At 36.5% G+C, this 27,569-nt stretch overlaps 2 protein-coding genes across 2 annotated transcripts in view; both read right to left on the minus strand.

Annotated features, from left to right (window-relative positions):
• Positions 1-982: 982 nt before the first annotated feature.
• On the minus strand, positions 983-2,199 carry LOC131063250 (alkaline ceramidase TOD1-like). The gene is made up of 2 exons (XM_057997040.2): positions 1,419-2,199; positions 983-1,323 (listed from the first exon to the last, which is right to left on the minus strand). The coding sequence occupies exons 1-2, from the start codon at positions 2,197-2,199 to the stop codon at positions 983-985; spliced, it is 1,122 nt and encodes a 373-aa protein (XP_057853023.2).
• A 167-nt stretch (positions 2,200-2,366) lies between these two features.
• Positions 2,367-27,569, minus strand: part of LOC131063237 (alkaline ceramidase TOD1-like) — a 48,625-nt gene continuing 23,422 nt past the window's right edge. The window contains exons 4-5 of the mRNA XM_059220641.1: positions 2,474-2,663; positions 2,367-2,389 (exon numbers count right to left, since the gene is read on the minus strand). Coding sequence (XP_059076624.1) covers positions 2,367-2,389; positions 2,474-2,663 — 213 coding nt within the window. The remainder of the gene's footprint in view (positions 2,390-2,473; positions 2,664-27,569) is intronic.

Genomic DNA, 27,569 nt, shown 5'->3' on the forward strand with positions numbered 1-27,569 from the left:
ATGTTACTTCTTAATAATTATCATCAAGTAGGGAATTTAATTAACTAAAGAGTGTAAGTGTATTGTATACTAGATTAGAAAGGATGTGTCAAAATTTAGAATCATGTAATACAAAATAGGTCAAAAACCATAAAATTAATCTAGAGTTAGTTATAAATTTGGACAAAATTTTAACTAACACATAGAGAAAGAATATTATTTGTAATATCATGTTATCAAATTTTGCATTACATCAAGCTTTAACACATTAGGAAATTATTATTGTTTGTTACAGTTATATTTGTTTTGATAACAAAGCTAAAAACTCTAACAAGTGTTAGTGGCTCTTTGTTCTACTAGCAAAGTTGAGTGACTTATAAAGAATCAATCAAAGATCAAGACTTGTGTGTGTGTCCACTAAGATGCTCTTATGGGATGAGGCTAACACCATGCCCTAGTCAACTTTGACAAAATGGATACCCTTTAGTCCTTTTCTTGGCTCCTAGTTGAAAGAAATCAATCACCCCTAGTATTTTCCTTGACTCTTATAGAAAGAAGTAGATTATATTTATATAGTAGAATGGATAATTCTAACAAGGATGAGGTTGGCATCATATCTTGGGAAACTTTAATAAAATGGACACCCCTTAATCCTTTGCAGTAGAATAAATTCCGTTTAATCTTTTTCTTGAATCTTAATCAAAAAAAAAAAATTATTTATAAAACTTTCCATCATACTCTCAATACCAACAAATTGTACTAATGATTATAAATTATTATAAAATCTCTTTAAAAAAATAAAAATCACTTCAAAATTTACTCTATGTTGTGTTCTTTTCCATAGACAAATTACCACACGACCTAATAGATCCCTTTGAGTCTTTAACTATGCAACCTGATTTAAATAGACTCCCCCTTACAATTTCAAATGTGAATTATTTTATCCAATAGTGACATTAGCTGTAAATAAAAACTTTACCATTTGAATTTATTTTCTTAATAATCAATGAGCGGGATTTACATCCCACATTGTGTTCAAGTAATTTTGACAGGCTGATTTTTTACCCAAACGTATTACAGACTCCTCCAAATGGGTATCTACTAAATTCTTTACCATGCTTTCTTTCTTGACAAGAATATTATGACGATATTCAGAAGTGATTGAGTTGAACACACCAACCTCGAACATACTTATCACAGGCTTTGGGCTCATCATATCTCGGACATAAGCAAATGCAAGCTGATCTCTTGGGTTGAATGCCTCCAATTCATTGAATAGCAGACATGAAAACAGATTTGTTGCAATTTCATGCTTTCTTAATATCAATCCAGTGTCAGGAACATCTGAAACAAAACAAACAAAAAATCCCATATCAATGCAAATTGCATTGAATTCCAAAAGCAAAAGAAGAAAATAGCAAAAGCATGCAATTACATACCACTATCAAATGGCAGCTTTGAAGGATTCCATGGCTGCAAACCCTCTTTACAATAGCTCTCCATTTGATGAAGCACAGCCTGCTTATTCCATTTGTGCCATCTGACAGTAAAGATAGCTTCCTCCATAGTATGGATATTGTAAGGATGCTTTGAAATGTAAGGATGCTTTGAAATGGCCATGCTGCCATTTTTTCTTATAAGAAGCTCATCCAAAATTATGAATGGATCAATTACCAATTGAAGCTTGGCATCCACCCATATGCTATAAATACTGTTTGGGAAAATCCTGTGAATCAGATGCTTTGGTATGATTCCATTCATCACAGAAGTATTATAAGGCAAGCTTGTAACCAACACAATCCTCCACAATCCAATTTTTTGGAATTCATCTGGCCTTATGTTAGTGTGGGCTAGGGATTCTAGGGTTTCTTTATCTACAAACATGAAAAAACAAACACTTTGGGCTGTGATTTTCTTAACATGTCTTGGCTGCCTGAGCTTGTCATAAGCTCCAAAAATGGCAGAAACTACAACTAAACCCCTGCAAGAATCCATAGCTTGACGATCTTTACTAGACACTTTGAATCCAGTGTCTTGAGGACCTAGAAACCCACAAGATATTTCTCTGGTCCCATCATACTGAAAAAATGATTTTCTTTCTTCCAGGCTCAGACTGCCCCCAAATGAATCGGTTCCATTACTGTCTGTTGAATATATCACAGATGTATCATTCACATTTCTCCCTTGTTCCATATTCTTGAGAACATCTGTGGCTGGCATAACAGATTGAAAGATATATAAATATATATTCAGAGCTATGTGGGTGTTTTAAGAGTCATCTCTAAGATAAACAACTTGGGTTTAGGGTACAATGGCTAGATCAATAGACAACATGCAAAGGGCCTATAGTTTGATTTTATGAATTATTGAACAAAAATGATGATGAATTACTGGATGTAATTCGAAATGTCTATTAAATAAACAAACACAGTATAATCAAAAACTTGCATTCTAAAAGAAAATATTTGAACAATATGAGTGATCTAGATTTTACCTGATCTATGTGATGAAAAGATAGAAGATGAATTTTCCATGGCCATGCCTTGGCGCAATCTGTACTTCTCTGGTCCATAAGATGCAGGATATAAAAATACAGGCCATGATATCTCTGCCTCCTCATCTGGCTGGATAGATATGGAACCTCTGATATTTTGACATTTGTAAAAATTATTGAACAAGTAGTTCTTCAATATGAAAAGAAATGTTAACATTAATAGGGAAAGGAAGAGAATGATTATACAGTTGACAATTTTTTTTGGACCAGAAGAAAACATCTTTTTCGCTCTGTTACCGTTAGTTTCTCTAATTGTTGTTACCTGCAGGCGGAGAACACTAGCTTCAAAAGTGAAAGGGTTCATATTTTTCTCCGCGAATATATGACTATAATATTTTGTTTGTGCATGGAGATCCAGCAATCTTCAGTACGAACGAGCAAAATGGACATGTTCATAAATTTTCTATCTTATATATCTAAATTTAGTTTAATTCTTCTATTTTTAATTAAATGGTATTCATTAAAAAATTAGTATCATATTATAAATTATAAATATAATTGTAGAGTATGTTAAAAAAAAATTTATATATATATATATATAACATTGAGAGTTATTATTATTGGAGTATTTATTTAATTTGTTGTATATATTATTTAAGTGGAATGGTAGGAAAATTAAATAGACACTATCTCAAAGTAACCACCTTTCACATTTAAGAATGATAAAGAAAAAATGGTTACATCTTTATTCTTTCTAACTGATTGTTTTTTCTTCTAGTTATGATAAAAAAGCTTATATACACTTTTCTATAATGTTAATTAATAACACTCGTTTTTTGTTTTTTTAATTATGTAATAGTTTAATATTTAGTTTGAATATTTTTATTTAATCTATATTTTGAATTAAATTTGAATATTTATATCTATGTGATTCAAATATAAGATAGGCCTTCCCTCACACATTCCAAACTTTGACTTCCATAAGTCCCTTTCTTAATCTATTATATAAGATTATTTTCCATCTAACATTTTTGTTATTCATTTAGTAGCAATCAAGCCTATTTTCCCACGCAAACCACAAAGGTGTACAAATTGAAATACTTCACTATGTCAACGGATCTTTGGTCTACTAGTGAAGTTGAATGACTCCAAATGAACCCCCTCGCTGGACTAATAGCTCGCGGACTTAATGCTCTTCTAAACCTCCATAAAAATAAAAAAAATACTTCACTATAAAAACCTCTACCCTAGACCCATTGATATTAATAGCTAAGAGATAATACCTCTATTATAAAGCATTCGTTTTAATAATATAATAGCATACTAGAGTGGGTATATATAGTATGGAGCTTAACGTCCGCCGCCAATTTAAACTCTAATAACGGAAAAATGATTTGGATGAACACACTCCCACGTGGTGCTGAGCTGACCTACAACTAAGTTTTTGGTTATTTATATTGGATGTCAGCGGAAATCAATGCAACTTCTGCACACTATATAAACTCACGACCCACATAATTTTCCTAGAGCCCACATAATACTTCTTATGCAAACCGCCCAGCTTGAACGATCAGTACGTACTATAAAATATAGATAGTTCAAAACACACCTGAGGGTTAGAGTATTATACGCCTGTTTCACTGTGAATTGAATAGATTGTTTTGCCTGGGCTTCCTTCCTAATATATTATCGATGCACATGCACAACAGATCTCGACTTGACTTTAATCTCAAGAAGAAACAACCTTTCATATGTCATAACAACATTAATAGGAGGAGAAAATTAGTTACAAGAGTTATAAAACCCATAGTAAAAGAAGATTTCCTATTATAAAGGCAACTCTAATCTCCAATAGGTTGGCTCCCATCTAGAAAGAGCATTTTTCTCATTTTTCTATGGTTAATCGAAAGGATCTATTAGAACTTGTTATCATCATTTTTAATATTATGGCATTAAGGCAAAAGAGTCAAATTCAACAAGGGAATTTTTTTCTTTTCCATAAAGTAGAGACTACCTTTGTTGGAGGAAATATGTCAAGGAGAGATTTCCAGCATAGAGGGGAGACCAAGTAGTTATATTTGTGTAGGAAGGAGACCAACTTGCATGTTGGTCAGTCAATGGAGGGAAGGGTCACCCTCAATTTAGCATTAAGAATGGAGTTGGAATGAACCAAAGTACCCATGCCTTTGGATCCATTAAGATGAAACTTTCATGAGGTTACGACATTAAAGGTACATATTGCCTAATATATGAGAAATCGCTTAGTGATCCAACAATGTATGTATATGTGCCATCTTAGGTCTACTGTATTAGCTTGAAATTGAATTTTTATTAGCACATTTTAAATAACTAAAGACTTAGTGTAAGTAAACAATATCAATAGAATTTAGATTTCAAACAATTGAATTGCTATATTTTCAAACGAGAAATAAAATATCATATCTAAAAGCATACCAAATATTAAATAAATTAGTGGGAACATAAGCCCCATCCCCTAATAGAACATTTTGTCAAGTAAAAGATATATTGTAATGGATTTGAAAATTTGCATCCAAGACCACACAACTCATTCATGGATACAATACCAAAATAGATGTTTAATAATCTCATAATGACCACAAAAATGACATATCAGGTTCAAATAACCTAGACATATTAAGTTTGTGCCTATGGGTATGCCTTGTGTTACCCTACAATTTCGAAATTTTTGATCCGCTTTTTAGAACACAGGTTTTGTTTTAAAGTTTGTTCCTTATCATGTACCCACCACCTTTTTTCTACTAAGTCATCTTTCTTGATTGCCCTTTTGCCCAACTATTGTGCCTAGTCAGCAAACCCTTGAGTTTTCGAACCCAACACTTATGGTGCAAAAGTTTATAAAACTGTCCAACCACTCTATGTTCTTAAGTCCTTATTGTTGATCATGTGTGTTAAAGAAATTTGTGTCAATCAGTCAGGTGTGTTTTGAAACTTTGTACCCCTTCACTTATGTGGTCCATGAGTTCTTAAGTTCGCCAACCATTCAACTACTCTTTAGTGCATCTTGGCATTGGTCTCTTGTGTTGGTCTTGTCTTGTAGCCAGCCAATCAAAAGCTTTCTGAACCCCGATACCCTTAATGGTTATGGTTCAAAATTTCAAAACGCTATTGACGCCTCGACTTAAGAAGTTCTCGTCCTCCAAGGAACAATCATTCCAAATTACTTCCAAGTATGAGGTATTAATTATTGGTGAGGTGGCGAAAGAAATGCAAGTATGTTAGAGCAATAATTAAAAGAGAATGAAGGTACTCCCACCATCAAAATTAAATGAATTCAATGCTCTTATTTAAAGGGTGATATTACTTCAAAAAACTCATTTCATCTCAAGGAGCTAGTAGAAAGAAGCTTCCAGTTCTTACGGTGAAAGAAAATTGAAGGCACGCCCAGGAACAGGTTAGGTTTAAAGGTTTCTTTCCTTTTCCTCTTTCTTTGAATTAAAAGTGAAACTTTTCAGAAGCTTGGCCTATGTCGTAAATTCGGAATTTCCTCATTAGTCTACTTGGTGAGACTTTTGCATATAGTCATCCCTTGCCAACCAGCATTGCAGAGATTTTCATAAACAACTTTTTATACCACCAGTCTCAAACCCTTATTCCCTCCATGCCTTCCAGTATAGAAAATGGTCCAAGGATGATGTGTCAGATACAAAGCTAGGTGACGTGAGTCTGCATGGTATCCTAAAGAGAATGGGAGAAGAGTCCACCTCTTCCATTGCCAAGAAAGTAGTTGAAAGTGGCCTCCTTGAAGTCGGTAGTTTCCCACACGACATCCCTTGCCCTGAATTAATTGTCTCATGCCAACCATTACCACCCTAATTCCCATGAAATTTGAACTTCAAGTGGTTCGACATTCGCTAGAATTGACGCTGAAATTATGTCTTAAGTACATAAGCTTCTTGAACGGGAGAAATTTGTGAATGTATCTATAGCATCTAGTCAGGACTACTTTGCTGATAAAAGAGAATGGTTCTTGAGTCGAATTGTGACTGGACGGTTGAAGGTTAAAAAGAAAGACAAGTCTAGACTCCCTTCACTTTTAAAAAGGGATCATTTCCAAGAAAAAATATGATGCAATTACCCTTTTACAGCAGGTTGTGGGAAGTTCCAAAGTAGAATATTTACCATTCTATATGTGCCAATTTATGCTTGTTATCTACGATGATAATTTGTACATTGATTGGGAAAGATTAATAAGCCGCCATTTGCATGAACAGCTAGCCAATTATCATCGAAATAAGTCTTTTCATATGTGCTCATTATTGATATATATCCTTGCAAGTAGCCCAACTTGCAAGCCCTAAACTTCGTGATGGCAAATATGCTTGTATATGATTACTTCTTGAAGTTGCAAAGGAAATTGGGGATGAAAGATTATCATTGTGTTAAAGATGCTTTTATGTGGACAGTGATTAAGAGAATTAAAGGTTTTCCTAAAAGGAGTTTATCTCTATAAACCACATTTCCTGTGACCCAATTTGGTAGTTTCGTCAAATAGAGCTTATTATCATAGCAAAGGCTATGTTCGAGCTCATTTTCATGGAGAAAAGACATACTTACATCAACTACGATTAGAAGATTATTGGGAAGATTGACTAGATGCCAAAGAAGTACAGAAGCAAGACTATATAAGGCTGACTCTAGGTCAAGTCAAGGCCTTTGAGCTACCTCTATTTATTCCTGAAAAATCTAGCTGATGAATTCTGAGATGATTGCCAATATTTATCAAAATATGTCTCATGTGCCCCTTCCTCGGTTATCCTGGTCAAACAAGAATAGCAAGGATATAGAGAACAGAACCTTACATGTCTTAAAGAGGACAAAAAGATGGGAAAGTTGAACAAAGAAAACTCTATTCCTATTACTTCAACATCTAACAGCCTATCAACTATTATGGGTGATGCCCAAGAAAATGATTCTGTTATCTTCAACCTGATTAGTGGAGATATTATTGCCAATACATTCTTTGATAGCTCTGATTTCTCCATACTTGGTGTTTCTACCCCTATTGATTTCGTACCTCCGCCTCCCACTAATGCAATAACCAGAGTCCCTAGTTCATCCGTTGTTGCCTCTCCCTTAAGGCTGAAGAAGGTTATAGAAAAGAAAAAGAGATATACTTCCATCTCGAATACGGAAGTGGATACACTGGCTAAATTGTTACAAGGTAGTCCCAAGCCTAAAATGCGAGACTAATGTCTAGGATGATTGTCGACCCTGTCTCGGGTTATAGACTTTTGGAAATTGCAGATCCCATCGATGACAAAAAAGAACATGAATTCATAGAATTGGACTTCAACTTAAGTAGGGTGGATATGGGTTCAACTACCATTGAGGGGGACATCTATCATGCCAAATTCTCAGTGAGATCTCTTTCAAAAAGGGTCAAACTTGAGGTAAAAATGAATCTAGTGCTATAGAGACAAGTTAGCACTTTGATTTCCTTCAGTCAATCCATTTTGAAAATAAATGATCTGTTGGCATATGTGCAGAGTTTGATGACATAATGGTATTGTATGTTGTCATTGATGTCAATATGTTGAAGTATGAACCAGTATATTGAAGTAAGCAAACTGGCAAGTGAACAGGTATGATGGTATGAATCGGTATATGCAACAAGTGAACCGGTATATGCAAATGTGAACCGGTATATGCAAAGTTTGTATCAGGGTTTCATTTGATATGACTACCGGTTGGTAGTCTCAGCTTCAGGGTTTCTAGTTGATACATTCCAAGTCTGTGTGATTCGACCGACGACATCCTATGATGAGTTAGCATTGAAATGAAGATTAGATTGCATTGTCATGTCAGCCTTGTGCGCGTGAAGAATATCCTTGAGGATCTTGCATGAAGAATATTGATTCTATCTACCTCGGGAATGTGCAAAATCTTAGTAAACGGTGGAGAGCGCATGATGGGTTATCAGCTTCCAGAAACGGTGAAGAATGGACGATAGAGAACGTCTTGAGATTTGTTCAAGATTGTTTTACCCTATGTAATGTGTTTAAATGGCCAAGATTGGATCGACTGTATTGTTAACCTAGATGCTTAGGGTTTTAGGTTTTGGTTGTTACCCTAATTGTTGTCTATAAGGTCAATGATGATTTTCATTTGAAGTTGTTGGCAAATGAATGTATGTGAAGTGATTCTTGCCAGACCGGAGAAGTGAGTAGAGATCTATAAAGTGTGATTGCAGATGTAAAGGAACTGAAGTGGATCTGCCTTGGCATTAAGTGATGTTATCAGATCAGTGTATTACCTGTTGACTTCTAACCATTTCAACATATGGAAAATCCCTTTACTGGGTAGCTTTAACAAGCTTTTTGTAAATCCTTTAACAGGGTGACTCAAAATCATTGATTTCTTCAAATCCTCTTACAAGGTAACCTTTAACAGGGCTTTAACCTCTAACCAGGTATTTAGCCATCCCTTAACTGGGTGATCCCTAGCAGGATCAATTTCTAGCAGAACCTATTGTAAATTCTTTAACCGGACTAGGCTCCTAACAGAGCAAACTTCAAAAGAGTTCAAGAACAACTTGTGGGTATTCATCCCCACCATGGTTTTTCCCAGTTGGGTTTCCACGTGAAAAATTAGTGTGTTATGTGTGATGCTTTTTCATGTGATGTTTTAGTGTTTTCTGTTAAACAGTAATGCAAGCTAATCCAATGGTCATTGTATTTCTGATGTATTACTTGCTTAAGCATATGGGTGAAGTTGAGATGAGATAATAGGTTTTGAGAAGATCTAGATGTTACCGGTTTATGTCTTTTACAATCATATTGTGTTTTACCGATAGTGCCTTGATTTAGATCGGTGATATTGTTTACCAGTTAGTGCAGTCTTTGCAATTTAAATTGTTTAAGAAGTGTTTGTCCATATTGATTCACCCCCCCCCCTCTCAGTATCTGTTGGGTATTTACTGTTCATCATTATTCATCAATTGGTATCAGAGCGTCCTCCAGGTCCTCTGTGTTATAAGCTTAACCGCTTGAGGAAAAGATCCTATTCTAATGATGAAGAGGGAAGGTCCTAAGTTCAACAGAGATAACTTTAAGATATGGAAGGATGGAATGGAGATCTACATTAAAAGCATGGGTTCTCAACACTGGAACTATGTTGAGAATACTTATGTTGTCCCTACTGGTACTCTCACCGATGATCAAAGAAGAGAAATTCAAGAGAATGGGCAAGTCATGGAAGCTCTTATCAGTAGTCTATCTGATATTGAGTTTATAGATGTTCAAGACAAAGACAATCCCAAAGATGTATGGAATACTCTGGAGTCTATCTATGGTGGTGATGAGCATGTGAAGCAAGCTAAGGAAGAAAGCCTTAGAGGAAAATTTGAAAACATGCGGATGGTTGAAGGAGAGACCATTCAACAATATGGGATAAGGATTAAAACTGTTGTTGGAGACATCAAGAGTGCAGGAGGTACAATGGATGATTCCACGATTGTTAGAAAAGTTTTGAGATCCTTATTATCGGTCAATAAGGGTTGTCGCTATCTAGGAGTTGAGATCTATTGACAAGATAAAGGTATCCCTTGACTCCATCATTGCTAAGTTGACCGCATATGAGCTAAACAGTTATGATGGCAGTGTTCAGAAGACTGAATCAGCCTTTAGAGCATCTGTTGCACTATCTAGAAAGGGAAAAGAGGTTGGTACCAACTGTGAACCCAGACAAAGCAGGGATATGGATTATGAGGATATCCTGATGGAGTTTGAAGCTCTTCTTGCCAAAAGACTTCCTAAGGGAACTGGAAAATACAAAGGTAAGCTCCCCTTGAAATATTTTTCTTGCAATAAGATAGGACACATTGTTGTCAACTGTCCCAACAGTGATAATAAGGACAAACCGTAGATGTTTAAAAAGTTCAAAGGAAGAAATATGAGAAACTACCTTGTTGCAGTCGATGAAGGTGTCACTGATGATGAATCAGAAGATGAAGAAAGCAAAGACATAGTGTTTGTAGCTGTTAAGGAAGATGTGTCAGACAAGAAGGTTCTTGTCTCCCATTTTAATAATTCTAATGAGTGGATTATTAATAGTGGATGTTCTCACCACATGACTGGTAACCGGAGGAATTTTCTGTCTCTGGAAGAGTATGATGGAGGTGTAGTCCGATTTGGTAATGATGCACCATGTATGGTAAAAGGCAAAGGGTCCATCTCTCTAAATGGAAAAAGCAGTGTTGATAATGTGTATTAGGTAGAAGGTTTCAAGCATAACATTTTGAGTGTTTCCAAGCTGAATGATAAAGGACTCACTCTGGAATTCAAAGATGGAGTGTGCAAAATAAAAGGAAAGAGTGGTGAACTGATGGCCACCGGTATGTAGACCAAAGGTAACTTGTTTCAGTTAAATACAAATATCAGTCAATGTCTAATGGCTAAGTTTGATGACAGTTGGATATGGCATAGGAGACTCTGCCATGTAAATTTTGATAATATTGTGAATGCGAGTAAGATCAAGGTAGTTAGAGGATTGCATGTGCTGAACAAACCGAAAAATCATTTGTGCAGAGAATGTTAACTAGGGAAAATGTCTTCCTCAACCTTCAAAGGTAAATCTTTCACAGCAGATAATTTACTTGATCTTGTGCATATTGATTTGTGTGGTCCTATGAAAACTAGGAGTGTTTAGGGAGATAGGTACTTTATGATTCTTACTGATGATTGCTCAAGAATAATGTGGGTCACATTCTTGAAAGACAAGTCTGAAGCTTTTGGAAAGTTTAAAGCCTTCAGAGCACTAGTTGAAAAGGAAAGTGGTAAAAGGATTAAATGCCTTAGAACCGACCAAGGAGGTGAGTTCACTTCTGTTGAATTCAATAAGTACTGTGAAGAGAATGGCATCAAGAGGCAATTGTCTACCCCTCGGACTCCACGGCAGAATGGCCTAGCAGAAAGGAACAACTGGACTGTAGTTGAAGCTGCCAGAACGATGTTAATTCAAGGGAAGGTTACTCACACTTTTTGGAGAGAAGCGGTGAGCACTGCAGTCTACACTATGAATCGGGTACTCATCAAGAAAGGTAAGGATAAAACACTTTATGAGTATTGGATCGGTAAGACTCCAGTATTAAGCTACTTTAGAGTGTTTGGTAACAAGTGTTATATCAAGAGAAGTGAATACCAGAGCAAGTTTGATGCAAAATGTGATGAGGGAATATTCCTAGGGTATTCCACCAAGAGCAAAGCTCTCAAGTGTTTTAACAATAGGACTCAAAGAATTGTTGAAAGTATCAATGTTAGAGTTGATGAAACCTCTGAGAAACCTGAGGGAACCAGCAACGAGCGAGCGGTAGATGAACCGGATGTAACCTTCTGGGAACCGGTTGCAAAACAACCAAGTACAAGTAACAGTGCTCCTACACCAGTAGATGATGATGAAGATGAGGATGAAGAGGAAAAGAAAGAGGAATCAGTTAAGATCATTCCTAGGTATGTAAAGTTGCATCATGATCCAAAGCAGCTCATAGGGGATAAGGATGCATGAATACTTACAAGAAGAAAAGTTAGAGAGAATTCTTGCATGATTTCTGAATTTGAGCCCAAAACATTTAAAGAGGCACACAAAGATGAAGACTGGATTAAGGCTATGGAAGAGGAACTTGACCAGATAGAAAAAAATGGTACATGGTCTTTGGTACCCAAACCTGAGCACAAAAATGTTATTGGCACCAAATGGGTTTTTAGAAACAAGATGAATGAAGATGGCACAGTGGTAAGAAACAAAGCAAGATTGGTATGTATGGGATATGCTCAAGAAAAAGGAGAAGACTATGGAGAAACCTTTGCTCCAGTAGCTAGATTGGAAGGAGTTTGAATGCTACTTGCATATGCAGCCTTAAAGGGATTCAAAGTGTATCAGATGGATGTGAAATCTGCATTCTTGAATGGAATACTTGAAGAGGAAGTGTATATAGAGCAACCAGATGGGTTAACCCTATCAGAAAACAGTGATATGGTGTGTAGGCTACATAAAGCCTTGTATGGATTGAAGCAAGCACCTAGAGCATGCTATGAACATTTACACTCCCATCTTGTGAAGATTGGATTTGAAAGAACAAGTGAAGATAGCAATATCTATCTGAAGACAGAAGGGGATCAGATTCTGATCTGTGAAGTATTTGTTGATGACATAATTTTTGGTGGAGATGACAAGATGAGCCATGCGTTTGCAGATGAAATGAAGAAGGAATTCGAGATGTCACTAATCAGAGAGATTAAGTTCTTCATTGGACTACAGATTCAACAAATGAAAGATGGTATCTTTATCACTCAGTCCAAGTATGTCAAAGAGGTGTTGAAGACCTTTGGCATGGAAGACAGCAAACTGGTTGGTACACCGATAATGACCGGTTGTAAATTGTCAAAAGAAGATGACTCAGCGTTGGTGAATAAGAAGGAATACATGTCAATGATTGGTAAGTTGCACTATGTAGTACATAGAAGACCGGACATTGCACATGCAGTGGGCATTGCTGCACATTTCTAGAAAAGTCCAAGAGAATCCCACTTGGTAGCAGTCAAGAGAATTCTTAGATATCTGAAGGGAACTATAGATTATGGATTGTGGTATCCATACAATAATGATTTCAATCTCAAAGTGTTTACTGATGTCAATTGGGCTGGTAATGTGGATGACCAAAAGAGCACAACCAGTGGTGCATTCTTTCTCAGTGGTAGACCAGTCTCATGGATGAGCAAGAAGATGAGTTGTATCTCTCAGTCCACAGCAGAAGCAGAATATGTTGCAGCATTTATGAACTGCACTCAGACAATTTGGATGAAGCATGTATTAAGTGGTTTTAAAGTCCCTGTATCTGAACCGGTGAGTACATTTTGTGATAACACAAGTGCAATTAATATTTCCAAGAATCTGGTATTGCATGCTAGAACCAAGCACTTCGAGCTCAAGTATCATTTCTTGAGGGAGAAAGTTCAGAACAAAGAGGTTGTATTGGAACATGTTTCCAGTAAAGAGCAGTTAGCAAATATATTCACCAAGCCTCTACCGAAGGCTACATTTACATATTTAAGAGCTGAATTAGGGGTGCTACCCCTTCAAGAGGTAAACTAAAGGTATGTGCTCCACATCAGTCAAGTATTGCATTGTCAAATCTTTTTTTAGGATTGATGTGTTGAAGGATGCTACTCCTCGGGGGGAGCAGCATAGTAGATCATGAATGTTTGTGCCTCCACTTTGGCATTGTTGTCAAAGGGGAGAAGATGTGAAGCAGAGAAGATATCTGCAGTATTGAAGACATATAATATGGAAGAAGATGTAGAGATATCTTTGTGTATTGCCATCAATGCCAAAGGGGGAGATTGTTGGCATATATGCAGAGTTTGATGACATGATGGTATTGTATGTTGTCATTGGTGTCAATATGCTGAAGTATGAACCGGTATATTGAAGTAAGAAAATTGGCAAGTGAACCGGCATGATGGTATGAACTAGTATATGCAACAAGTGAACCAGTATATGCAAATTTGAACCGATATATGCAAAGTTTGTATCGGGGTTTCATTTGATATGACTACCGGTTGGTAGTCTCAGCTTCAGGGTTTCTGGTTGATGCATTCCAAGTTTGTGTGATTTGATCGACGACATCTTGCGATGAGTTAGCATTGAAATGAAGATTAGATTGCATTGTCACGTCAGCCTTGTGCACGTGAAGAATCTCCTTGAGGATCTTGCATGAAGAAGATTGATTCTATCTACCTCGGGAATGTGCAAAATCTTAGTAAATGGTGGAGAGCACGTGATGGGTTATCAACTTCTAGAAGCAGTGAAGAATGGATGATGGAGAACGTCTTGAGATTTGTCCAAGATTGTTTTACCCTATGTAATGTGTTTAAACGGCCAGGATTGAAGTTGTTGGCAAATGAATGTATGTGAAGTGATTCTTGCCAAACCGGAGAAGTGAGTAGAGATCTATAGAGTGTGATTGCAGATGTAAAGGACTGAAGTGGATCTTCCTTGGCATTAAGTGTTGTTATCAAGTCAGTGTATTACCTGTTGACTTCTAACCATTTCAGCAGATGGAAAATCCCTTTACCGGGTAGCTTTAACAGGCTTTTTGTAAATCCTTTAACAGGGTGACTCAAAATCATTGAGTTCTTCAAATCCTCTTACAAGGTAACCTTTAACAGGGTTTTAACCTCTAACCGGGTATTTAGCCATCCCTTAACCGAGTGATCCCTAGTAGGATTGGTAACTAGTAGAACCAATTGTAAAGTCTTTAACCGGACTAGGCTCCTAACAGAGCGAACTTCAGAAGAGTTTAAGAACAACTTGTGGGTATTCATCCCCACCGTGGTTTTTCCCAGTTGGGTTTCCACATAAAAAATTAGTGTGTTATGTGTGATGTTTTAGTGTTTTCTGTTAAGCGGTAATGCAAGTTGATCCAATGATCATTGTATTTTTGATGTATTACTTGCTTAAACATATGGGTGAAGTTGAGATGAGATAATAGGTTTTGAGAAGATCTAGATGTTACCGGTTTATGTCTTTTACAATCATATTATGTTTTACCGATAGTGCCTTGATTTAGATCAGTGATATTGTTTACCAGTTAGTGCAGTCTTTGCAATTTAAGTTGTTTAAGAAGTTTTTGTCCATACTGATTCACCCCCCCCCCCCTCTCAGTATTTGTTGGGTATTTACTGTTCATCATTATTCATCATGATCAATCCATGAATCAAACTAAAAGTATTCCTATTGAGGGATTGGACCCCAATAAATTAAAGAAAATCAAAAGGAATTAATGTGTTACTTCAATCGTGGATAATTGGGCCAGCAAATATATTGGATGGAATAATATGCATTGAAGAATCTATGAGAGCATATGCTCTATTATTAGAAAATAAGAAGGCCTATAATAACAATTTGTAGAATGTGAAAAGAGAAAAATAATTTGTCAGTGATCCTTCATGAGTTAGAGGAAGTTTCAAAATTACCCCTGGCCCTTTTGATTAATGAAGGAATAATCAGCAATTAGGATGAGAATGAGTATGCCACATGGGTAGATGTGATAAAATAGAAAATCTCCATAACTCATGAGTTAGATACCCAAATAAGGTTAACCCTAACACGGTCTCGGCTAGACATCAAGGATTTAAAGGGTCACTTGTTGTCTCTAGAGGTAAACATATTTGAGGAAGATGGAGATAAGTTATGTAGGAGTGTTGATGTAGTCCATATCTTTAAGACAAGAATAGATGAAGAGTTGTCTATCGAAAGAGTGAGCGAAAGGACGATGGAAACCCTAAAGAACCTAGCATCCTGTCTCTTGATTTTTAAAAATAAAATTGATGATGCATGCCTAAACATTATAGAAGCGGATTGGAAGTTAAGAAAGTACAAGCAAAGGGTGAATACCATAGGTAACCCTAATGCTAGAATAATTACACCAATCATTTCTAAATACGAGACATATAGATCAATGTTGTTGGCACATGCGACATGAAAAGAACCTACAAATATTGTAGTAGAGGAGGTTGTTGGTAACAACAATGAGAGAGACTGAGAGGGGGTGAATCAGTTTTCTACCGGATCTACAAACTTAACCACAAATACAAATCTGATAAACTGCAGCAACAACAAAGATAAGCAGATAAACAACATAGCACTCAACACCAAGATTTTGACGTGGAAAACCTGGTTAAGGGAAAAACCACGGTGGGAACCTACCCACAATAAGATGATACTCTGTAGTAGTATGTAAAAATATTTCAATGGAGAATGCACTAGCATTCAGACAACACTACCTAGAGCTTATAGCTCAAGATATAATAACCTGGAAGGCTACAACCCTCAAGGAAGGCTCACTACCTTACAAGGAAGTCTCACTGACTTACAAAATGATTGGACAACAATCCGAAAGAAATGAACTAAAATAATAACATATCCAAATGCCTGATAACAATTCCGGTTAAGCAATAATGTCTGCTCTGCAACACCAATCTCTGCTCAATTACAATGCCAAAGGATGAATCACTTATTTGCACATTAACCACTCTCTGATAATGTAGACACAACTGTGACATCCAAATTACATAACTATATCACTTATTTATACAGTTCATCAACCTTAACAACAAGGTCGACTAAACCCTCAACTTACAACTACAAGATTACATCACACAATATAAATATCAACCATCGGACCAATACAATGATATACATGACATAAAATGGTCCTAAACCAAATATTCATACGCTCATCACCATCAAAAATCATGCCAAGATCAACCACAACACGCTACACCACCAGGAAAACCGCATAACACGAACAACATCACCGATTCAGCAAAATCACTAAGATCTCGCACAACGATCAATGTGGATCATCAAAAAAAATATGACATAATTAGGAAACACGAGCAAGAATGTTAGAATCATCAATAATAGTTGTACCAACACCACTTATCAAATCTTCATCGATCAACATTTGAAACTCAAGAACACTCAAACATCAACAACTATCTTGAAGAAAAGATTACTTGTGGAGCACAAAATCACGAACCATCTGAAATGAAGATATGCAAGACCACCCAAACAATCTCCCAAAATCTCATCTCAAGATCTTATCACATCGGAATATGCCGGAGGAAATACCGAACTCTGCAAAGCACTAATCAGATAAAAAAACTACAAAACCGGATCATCTGATATGATCAATTAAGCTTTTTGGATCACTGAAACCAATACAGAAGAATATAATGATACTAGAGATACTCTATACACCAAACCATGATCCCAATAAACCAATCTGCAATCACCGAAGTAGGAATATGTTGAAATCAATGACAACAACATATCTTAAGCAGCAATGTCCAACAATCTCCCCCTTTGGCATTGATGGCAACATATTGTAGTGTCATAAAATTGTGACCCCTGCAATTTTAACCACATTTGGGGTCCTCACCTTGGCGACGGCGTCTCCTTCCTTAACCGAGACCTATTTTTGCATTTCCAACCCTTCTCTCTTTCTCCTCATGTCTTGTGTTTTCTTTAGACCCTGTCCAAGCCTCAAAATAGGGCAAGAAAGGGGCTTGGCACCCCTGCCCCCCTAAGATAGTGGTGTGGCATCCTTGTCCTCACCCCTTAGGGTGGACCTATGTTTGGTCTACCCGATCTCCTATGCATAATTTGTCTTCGGGCTTTGCAATTCCTCTTTGTCGGCCTTCGATGGTTGAAAGCTAATCCTTGAGGCATGTATAAAAGGGAATTCAATACCCTCATTCATGGATGGATGAAAAAACCAAAGGACAGATAGAGAGCATAAGGAGAAGATGCAAGATTTCAAGGTCATCATCAAGCATTCAAGTCTTCTCCATTCATCCATGGGAGCAACATTACAACATTCATTTATAGGCATGTGTGTGTGTTAGGGTTTTGTCATGTTACATTCCATTTCATACAACATTTGTGGTTACATTCAAGAAGAAAAGTAAACATCATCAACAAGTTGTAGATCTACAAGGTATACATTTCCATTGTTTATATTCAAGCATTTGCAATTACTTTATTTTTAGGTTGATTCCTCAACCGGGGTTTGATTGAGGAAAACCTCTATCCACAACCCCCCTTTCTTCTCTTTTCTGTGTGTAGGTTGCAAGTGCGTAGCTATAATTGCAGGTTTGGGCTTCATTTGCAGAGACGAAATAACCCTTTTCGTTTCGCAGATTTTGTGGTGGACCATGTACATTCCCACCATGGTCTCGACGACTTTTCTCCAATTTTGTTGGGCAAATCTGCGTCAGTTTAATTAGCTCGGATCTGAAGTTACAGCACGATCCCGAACTGGTAGCACCTCATTTCACTCATTTCCTCTCTCTTTTCCACATAGTCAACAAGTCAACTTTCTCATTTACAAAAGAGGATAAATCACACACCAACCACTTGCAATCCACTCAGAATTCACATCCTTGTTTCCCTTGGATTTGGATCTAGCGGATTCAATCCCCTCTTTTCAATGTAAAGTCTTCCTAAGTGAAAATCATCCTAGTGGCTTCCTTTCTCTCTCCTAGGTGGGGTGTCACTGGGATCCAATTTTCCACTTTACACATGAATATGAAAAACAATCAATGCAAAGAAAGAAAATATCTCCAACAAACTCCCCCTAAGATCAAGCAGATAAAACAATTTTTCACATGCTTCTCTCCCCCTTTGATAGCAATGCCAAAGACGAAATACAAATTATGCTTCTCTCCCCAAAACTCATCCTCTAAGAAGGAAATCTCCCCCTTAGGATAAATCACAATTGATCATTTGAAACACACACTGACTACTCCGGCTGAGTAGCAGCATCAACTCATCAACCCGGATAGAAAGATAAGGCTCTGAAATCCACCAGATTGATGCATCTTAATGCATCTAGTTCTCATCGGGAGGGGTATATACCCCTAGCTTGTCTCTCAAATAGACAAATGTATCTGTAGGCAAAGGCTTAGTGAAAATATCAACAATCGGTTCCTTTGTAGATACATATTCCAACTTAACTTCCTCTTCACTAACTTTTTCTCTCAAGAAACGATACTTGATTGATACATGTTTAGTCTTTCAATGTTGCACCAGATTCTTTGAAATATTAATAGCACCAGAATTATTACAATATATGACAGTAGTCTCATCATAGATAACTATGATATCCTTCAACATTTGCTTCATCCAAACCACCTGAGTGCAGTTACTGGCAGCAACAATGTACTCAGCGTCAACAGTAGATAAGGACATTGAATCTTGTTTCTTACTTGCCCATGAAACCAATTTCTTCCCCAAAAAGAAATCTCCACCAGTGGTGCTTTTCTGGTCATCAACATCACCAACCCAATAAGCATCAGTGTAAGCACATAGCATGAAATCATCTTTCCTCAGATACCACAAATCATAATCCACAATCCCTTTCAAGTATCTGAATATCCTCTTCATAGCAGTCACGTGACTCTCTTTCAGATCAACTTGATATCTAGCAGCCATGCACACAACATGCATAATGTTCGGTCTAGTCTGAGTCAAATATAGTAGTCCACCAACCATAGATTTGTACAAAGATTGATTAGCCTTTAGAGATTCATCATTTTTAGATAATTTGCAGCCAATCACCATAGGAGTTCCAACCATTTTAGAGTCATCCAACCCAAACTTCCTCAGCAATTCCTTCACATATTTGGTTTGAGATATAAAAATACCTTTCCCATTCTATGAAATCTGCAAACCTAAGAAAAATTTCATTTCTCCTATCATAAACATCTCAAATTCTTTCTGCATATCACCGGAAAACTTCATGCTCAAATTATCATCCCCTCCAAAGATAATATCATCAACAAAGACTTCAACAATCAAGATGTTATCATTCTCAATCTTAAAGTACAAATTAATATTAGTGGTACCTTTATTAAATCCCAGCTTTAGCAAATACTTATCCAATCTAGCATACCATGCTCTAGGGGCTTGTTTCAGTCCATAAAGAGTTTTCTTTAGTTTACATACCATGTCTCCATCATCTAATAATGAAAATCCATCAGGTTTCTCAATGTAGACTTCTTCCTCGAGATCACCAATCAGAAAGGCAAACTTGACATCCATCTGATATACCTTGAAATCTTTATAGGAAGCATATGCAAGCAACAGTCTAACAGATTCAAGTCTAGCTACCAGAGAAAAAGTCTCCTCATAATAAATTCCTTCTTTCTGTGAATATCCTTTGCATACCAGTCTTGATTTATTTCTAACACCTTCACCGGCTTCATTCAATTTGTTCTTGAATAACCATTTAGTACCAATAAAATTCTTATATTTAGGTCTAGGCGCATTATTTTCAATCTGATCTAATTCTTCTTCCATAGCCCTCATCCAATTTTCATCTTTCTAAGCTTCAGCAACATCTTTAGGTTCAATTTTAGAAAGCAAACATACATCTTCAATAGCTAGCCTTCTTTTAGTCATCACACCTTTATTTTTATCACCAATAATCTAGTTTTTAGAATGATTCAATCTTACATACCTTGGAGTCTTCTGATTGTTCTGATTTTTAGGTTCATGCACCTCTCCACCAATAGTAGCAATATCTGGATTAACAGTCTCTATCAGATCATTCTGCTTCAATTATTCAGTCTGAATAGGCATTATAACAACATGTTGACCATCATCATATCTGCATGCTCTGATTTATTTTCCAAGGTTCTCATCAACCTTCACATTTTCACTTTCTACTATCTTCCTCGGTCTCTTATTGTAGCACTGATAGGATTTTCTCTTTGTTGAGTATCCCAAGAAAATTCCTTCATCACTTCTTGCATCAAACTTTCATATATCCTCATCTTTGTTGATATAACACTTGCTACCAAAAATTTTGAAATATCTCACAGTAGGAACATGACCAAACCATAGCTCATAAGGAGTCTTATCGGTATCACCTTTTATATGACCTCGATTGAATGTGTAAATAGCAGTTCTAACAGCTTCTCTCCAATAGATTTTTGGAACATTCCCTTCAATCAGCATAGTCCTTGCAGCATCCAAGACAGTCATGTTCTTCCTTTCAACAACTCCATTCTTGAATTGTAAATCATAACCTTTGTCCACCATTTGTCCAACACTCAAGAGATTATGCTTCAAACCTTCAACATACAAGATATCATCACTGTTGCAATTACCATCAAAGGAAATAGAACCTCTACCACAGATCACACAGGCTTTGTCATGTCTAAATCTTCCTATTCCACCATCATACCTTTCCATATTCACAAATTTTCTTTTATCACCAGCCATATGATGTGAACAACCACTGTCAATCACCCACTCATCTTTCTCTTTAACTTTAGCAACCAAAGCTTTCTCCTTAATAGTGCAGCTTGTGGAATCAACAGGCATTGGTCCATCTTCTTAAATAGCAATAAACACAACTTCATCTCCTTTTGATTCTTCATCTGTAACACCTTCATCACCAGCATAGTAATAGTTCTTATTATGCTTATACTTCCAATTAGGCTTGTAAGGCTTATCATACTTCTCATGCTTCTCATATATATCATTTATATCATCCTTATCAAATTTGGCATGCCTATCATACTTAAACATTATCTCTGGGCATCTAGAAGCAAAATGTCCTACCTTATTGCAAGAGAAACATTTCAAAAGCAATTTTCCATCATACTTACTAGCTCCTTTAGGCAATCTATGGGCAATCAATGCTTCAAGCTCTTCCAATTCTCTTTCTTGCTCTTCCATCTCTCTCCTCTCTCTTTCATATCTAGATATTTTGCATTCTTCAAGATCATGTTTCTGCTTTCCGGATACAAATGCTCTAAATTTTGTCTCAGACTTTCCATGTGATTCACCAAACTCGCTCATCTCAAATTCAACAATCTTTCCAACCAAAATATCTCTTGTCACAGTAGTCACACTCCAGATCTCATCAATAGCAACTACCTTATGCTTGTAAGTAGGAGGCAATGATCTCAGTAGCTTGGCAACAATTTCATCTTCTTCAAGAGTTCAACGAGCACATCTAATACCTAGAACAAGTTCATTCACTTTAGCCATAAAGGAATTTATGTTCTCATCTTCTCCCATTCTCAACATCTCATACTTCCCTTTCAAACTCTACAACTTAGCAACTTTTACTTGTTTATCTCCTTCATACAAGGTTTCAAGTTTCTCATGGATCTCATTTGCAATCTGAAGTCCCATGACATTAGTCATTTATGAATCAGTCAGGGCATATCAGCAATGCTTCCTTCGCTCTAATGTTATTTTTAGCTTCCTTGATCTCATCAGGAGTAACCGGTCCATTTTGAGGAACGGAATAGGCATTCTTTGTAATCTTCTCCAAGACATCTCAAGTGCACTTCCATCTAGTTCTTCCATATAGCATAGTTACTTCCATCAAATCTCAGACTCTCCTTCTTAAAGATAACACTTCCACTTCCAGTTGCCATCCTGGATCTCCTCAAGCAGTTGAGCTTCTTCCAAAGGATCTAGCTCTGATACCAATTATTGGCAACAACAATAAGAGAAAATTGAGAGGGGGGTGAATTAGTTATCTACCGAATCTAAAAACTCAACCACAAATACAAATCTGATAAACTACAACAACAACAAAGATAAGCAGATAAACAGCATAGCACACAACACCAAGATTTTGACATGGAAAACCCAGTTAAGAGAAAAAACCACGGTGGGAACCTACCCACAATAAGATGATACTCTGCAATAGTATGTGAAAATATTACAATGGGGAATGCACCAGCATTCAGGAACACTACCTAGAGCTTACAGCTCAAGATATAATAACCCGGAAGGCTACAACCCTCAAGGAAGGTTCACTACCTTACAAGGAAGTCTCACTGACTTACAAAATGATTGGACAACAATCTAGAAGAAACGAACTAAAAGAATAGCATCTCTAAATGCATGATGACAGTTCTAGTTAATCACAAATGTCTGCTCTACAACACCAATATCTGCTCAATCACAATTTTGAAGGATGAATCACTTGTTCACACATACACCGCTCTCTCATAATGCAGACACAACCATGACATCCAAATTATAGATGAATATATCACCTATTTATACAATTCATCAACCTTAACAACAAGGTCAGCTAAACCCTCAACTCATAATTACAAGATTACATCACACAATACAAAGATTGACCACCAGACCAATTTACAATGATATGTACATGACATAACATGGTCCTAAACCAAATATCCAAATGCTCATCACCATCAAAAATCACACCAAGATCAAGCGCAACATGCTACACCACCAAGAAAACCGCACAACACGAAGAACATCACCGATTCAACAAAATCACCAAGATCTTACACAACGATCAATATGAATCATCAAAACAAATAGGACACAATTAGGAAACACCAGCAAGCACATTAGAATCATCAGTAACAGTTGTACCAACACCACTTATCAAATCTTCATCAATCAACATCTGAAACTCAAGAACACTCAAACAACAGCAACTGTCACGGAGAAAATATAACTTGTCAAGCACCAAATCATGAACAATCTGAAATGAATATACACAAGACCATCACAAACAATCTCCCAAAATCTCAGCTCAAGATCTGATCATACCGAAATATGCCAGAGGAAATACCAAACTCTGCAAAGAACTGATCAAATAACCAAACTACAAAACCGGGTCATCTTGATTTTGGTTTCTATGAACACTACATTTATGGTAAACAAAATTGTGATTATTTCTCCTCTAGTTCTCTCAAGTCTTCAGAGTTATTGGACTTGATACATAATGATTTTTATGGTCCTGTTATTGTTCCTTCAATTATAAAATATGTGTATTTTGTATCATTTATTGATGACTATAGTACAAGGACATCTATCTATTTCTCAAAAGTAAATCTAAAGTATTTAGTCAATTTAAGGAGTTTAAGGCTCTTGTTGAGAATTAGACTAGTAGAAAGATTAAGTGTTAGAGAGCTAACGATGGTGGTGAGTTATGCTCGACAAGTTCTATAAGGACTATGGGATTGAGAGGCATAACAAAACTCCATACACCCCTCAGTGGAATGGAGTTGCAGAGAAGATGAATATGATTTTAATGGAGAGGGCTAGGAGTATGCTTAGTGGTGTTGGCCTTGAGAAAAAATTTTGGGTTGAAGCTATAGCCACTGCCTGCTATTTGGTAAACAGATTTCCTACATCACCACTTGTTGACAAGACACTTATGAAGGTGTGATCAAGAAAGAAGCCCTCGATGAGACATTTGAGAGTATCTAGATGTGAATCTTATGCTCATGTTTTGAGCGAAAAAATATCTAAAATGGAGAACAAGGCACTGAAGTGTATCTTTATCGACTATGGTGTCAGTGTAAAAGGATACAAATTCTGGGATCCAGTGAGAGAGAAGGTTCTTTATAGTAGTTCAGTGTTATTTTTAAAGAGATGAAACCTTCCATTGTTGAGCTACAACTAGAGAAAGAGGAGAAACAGAATAAGGAGGTAGTTCAAATTCCTTCTACCCTTGAGAAAGAAGAACTATGAGATCTTGGTGGACTTGATGATGAAGAAAGCTCAAGTAGCTCTAAATTTTTTGAAGAAGATGAAGAACCTCAACCTCAGCCTTTGAGGAGGTCTACTCATGATAGGTGGCAACCTGAAACATATTCTTAAGGTTTGGATATTCATTGTTAGATTCCAGTTATATTTTTGCTTTGATTGCTAACACTGACGAGCCAAGGATTGTTAGAGAGGCTATGGCTATGAGTGATGCAGATTATTCGATGGAAGCCATGAACAATAAGATGGTATCTTTGGAGAAGAACAATAATTGGGATTTGGTACCTTTGCCTGAATGACGCAAGCCCATGGGATGTGAATGGGTGTTCAAAAATAAATTGGGTCACGATGGCAATATCAAGAATCATAATGCTCGGTTGGTCATGAAGGGGTATTCCTAAGTTGAGGGAATCGATTATGGTGAGATTTTCTCTCTTGTTATCACTTGCTATAGTTCATGATTAGGAAATTGAGAAAATGGATGTGAAGCCAACATTCCTTCATGGTGATTTGGAGGAAGAGATTTATATATCATAGCCAAAACACTTCATAGTGAAAGGTAAAGAAAATCTAGTTTTCAATTTGAAAAAGTCTTTGTATTGTTTGAAATAGTTTCCTAGGATGTGATAGCAAAATTTTGACTTATGTGTTGAGTTTGGGATTTCCGACGTAAAAATTTGATTGTTGTCTTTACTTCAGAATTGATAATGGACACATTCTCATTGTTGCATTATATGTGGATGATATGTTACTATTTGGTAATTTATATTTGATTTCTAACTTGAACTCTTAGTTGCCAGCACAATTTGAAATGAAAGATTTAGGTGCAGTCGGGACATTCTAGGAATGGAGATCATAAGAGAAAGAGATAACAGAAAGCTTTGGTTAAGCCCGAGTAAGTATCTGAATTCAATGTTGGACAGATTCAACATGACAACTTGTAGATCTATGATAGTTCTTATTGCATTCAGAAAAAAGTTATCAATGGAGGATTGTCCAAAATCTCTTTTTGTGGTGGTGAACATGACCAATTTATCATACACGATTGCAGTTGGAAATCTCATGTATGTTATGGTTTGTACTGGACCAAATATTGCCTAAGTAGTGGGATTCCTGAGTCGATATATGGCTAATACTGAACGGGTGCATTAGGATGTGGTTAAGAGAGTCTTCAGATATTTGAGGGGTACTTCCAAGTATTCCTTGTATTATCATGGTTATCCTACTAGACCTTGGCATTTTGTAAGTATTCATGGATATGTGGATTCAGATTGGGTAGGTGACATTGACAACAAAATATCCACTAGTGGTTATATCTTTACTATGAATGATGGTGCTATTAGTTGGATCAGTAAGCAGTAAGTTATAATCATTTAAATGTCCACAACAAAAGAAGAGTATACGGAAGCTACTCATGCTTGTAATGAAGCCATTTGGCTTATATGGTTGTGTTCAGATATTAGGTTTGATGTAGGATTGATTACTATTTATTGTGACAGTCAACGTGATATTTTCTTAGCAAAGAATCCAACTTTTTTATGCTAGAACAAAGCACATTGATGTTCAGTTTCATTTTGTTCAACATATGGTAGAGGATGGGAAGGTAAAATTGGACAATATTGACACTTTGACAAATGTTGCAGGTGCATTGACGAAACTAGTAAGCACAAATAAGTTCAGATAGTGTTCCAATTATATGGGCCTCTCAACCCCCTACAATTGATCTATGGGCTATTTGAAAGGTCTTTGACAAGTTGAAGAATATTAGGATTAAGGTGTCTCAACCTTTGCAAATCCTAACATTGATGTTGTTATATTTATTTATTATTTTAATATTAATTGCCTACAAATGTCTAGTCATCTAGTGGGACCCACAAGCTTGGAGGCATCTTACTTGGCAATGACTATATGACACATATGTTACACATGTGGAGGTGGGCATCCCACTTTTAGGATCTTGACAAGTTTCATCTGATGACAAATTCTATGACATATTGGAGAAGTGGCACAAGATACCCTTTTCATGGAGAAGGTGGGTGGCCAAGTTGGGTTATTACGAGTTGTCAACTAAAAATAGTCAATTATGACAGATTCTCTTACAACCATAAGTGTTATAAGTTATGACAGTTGTAAGATGTGTAAGAGCATTTTATTACCTTAAAATAGGAAATTTTGGGTTCCCAGCTTAGAAGGTTTGAATGGGGGGTCATTTGGAGATGTACATGTGTCATTTACATGCTTTTTGATGGTCGAAAAATAAGGTCAAATGTTTTTCACATCCCCATCTTGTAACTTCATCTAGAAGCTTCCTCTTGAGTTGTATTTCTCTATATAAGATAACCTTAAGAGTATTAGTTATGCTAATATTTGCATATGAAGTGTTATGCTACCAAAATTAATCTAGATCGTGGGTTGTTAGTTGTAGACTCTTGGTGTAGAAGCTAAGTGTTGATATTTTATTGTAACCATCTATTTACTAGAATACAAAGTATTTTGCTTTTGTCCAGAGTATGGGATTTTCCTCTTAAAAGTGTTTTCCCCACAGTATATCTTGTGTTCATTATTGTATATCTTTTTGCATGTTCATTATTCCTTGTGAATGTGTTTCTATTTCTATAAAAGTTAAGATTTGTAATAAAATTTGCACTATCTCCCCCACTAGATTAGTGTTGGGAAGCATTTTCTACACCTTAGCTTCCTTTCTATTGGTATCAGAGACCAGCCAATTTTGGTCTCATTTTGGGTAGCGGGGTATTTGTACAATCTCAGTTTAACTGAGAACTTTTGTAGAGTATTTTCAAAATCTTGGTGTAGGGAGAAGATGACCAGCACATCCGCAAAACTTGATATGGAGAACTTTAATGGTAGAAACTTCAAACTTTGGAAGTTGAAAATGGAGGATATGCTCATGGATACATATCTATGGGCTGCAATATCTGGAACAAAACCTTAGACCACAACACAGGACGTTTGGGATATGATGGATCGAAAA

This window comes from Cryptomeria japonica, chromosome 5 (genome assembly GCF_030272615.1).
Source record: "Cryptomeria japonica chromosome 5, Sugi_1.0, whole genome shotgun sequence".
NCBI lineage: Eukaryota > Viridiplantae > Streptophyta > Pinopsida > Cupressales > Cupressaceae > Cryptomeria > Cryptomeria japonica.

Coding starts and splice junctions, on each gene's coding strand:
- LOC131063250 (XM_057997040.2), bottom strand. CDS start 2,199: ATGCCAGCCACAGATGTTCTCAAGAATATGGAACAAGGGAGAAATGTG. Junction 1,324..1,418: donor AAAGCTGCCATTTGATAGTG/GTATGTAATTGC, acceptor GTTTTGTTTCAG/ATGTTCCTGACACTGGATTG.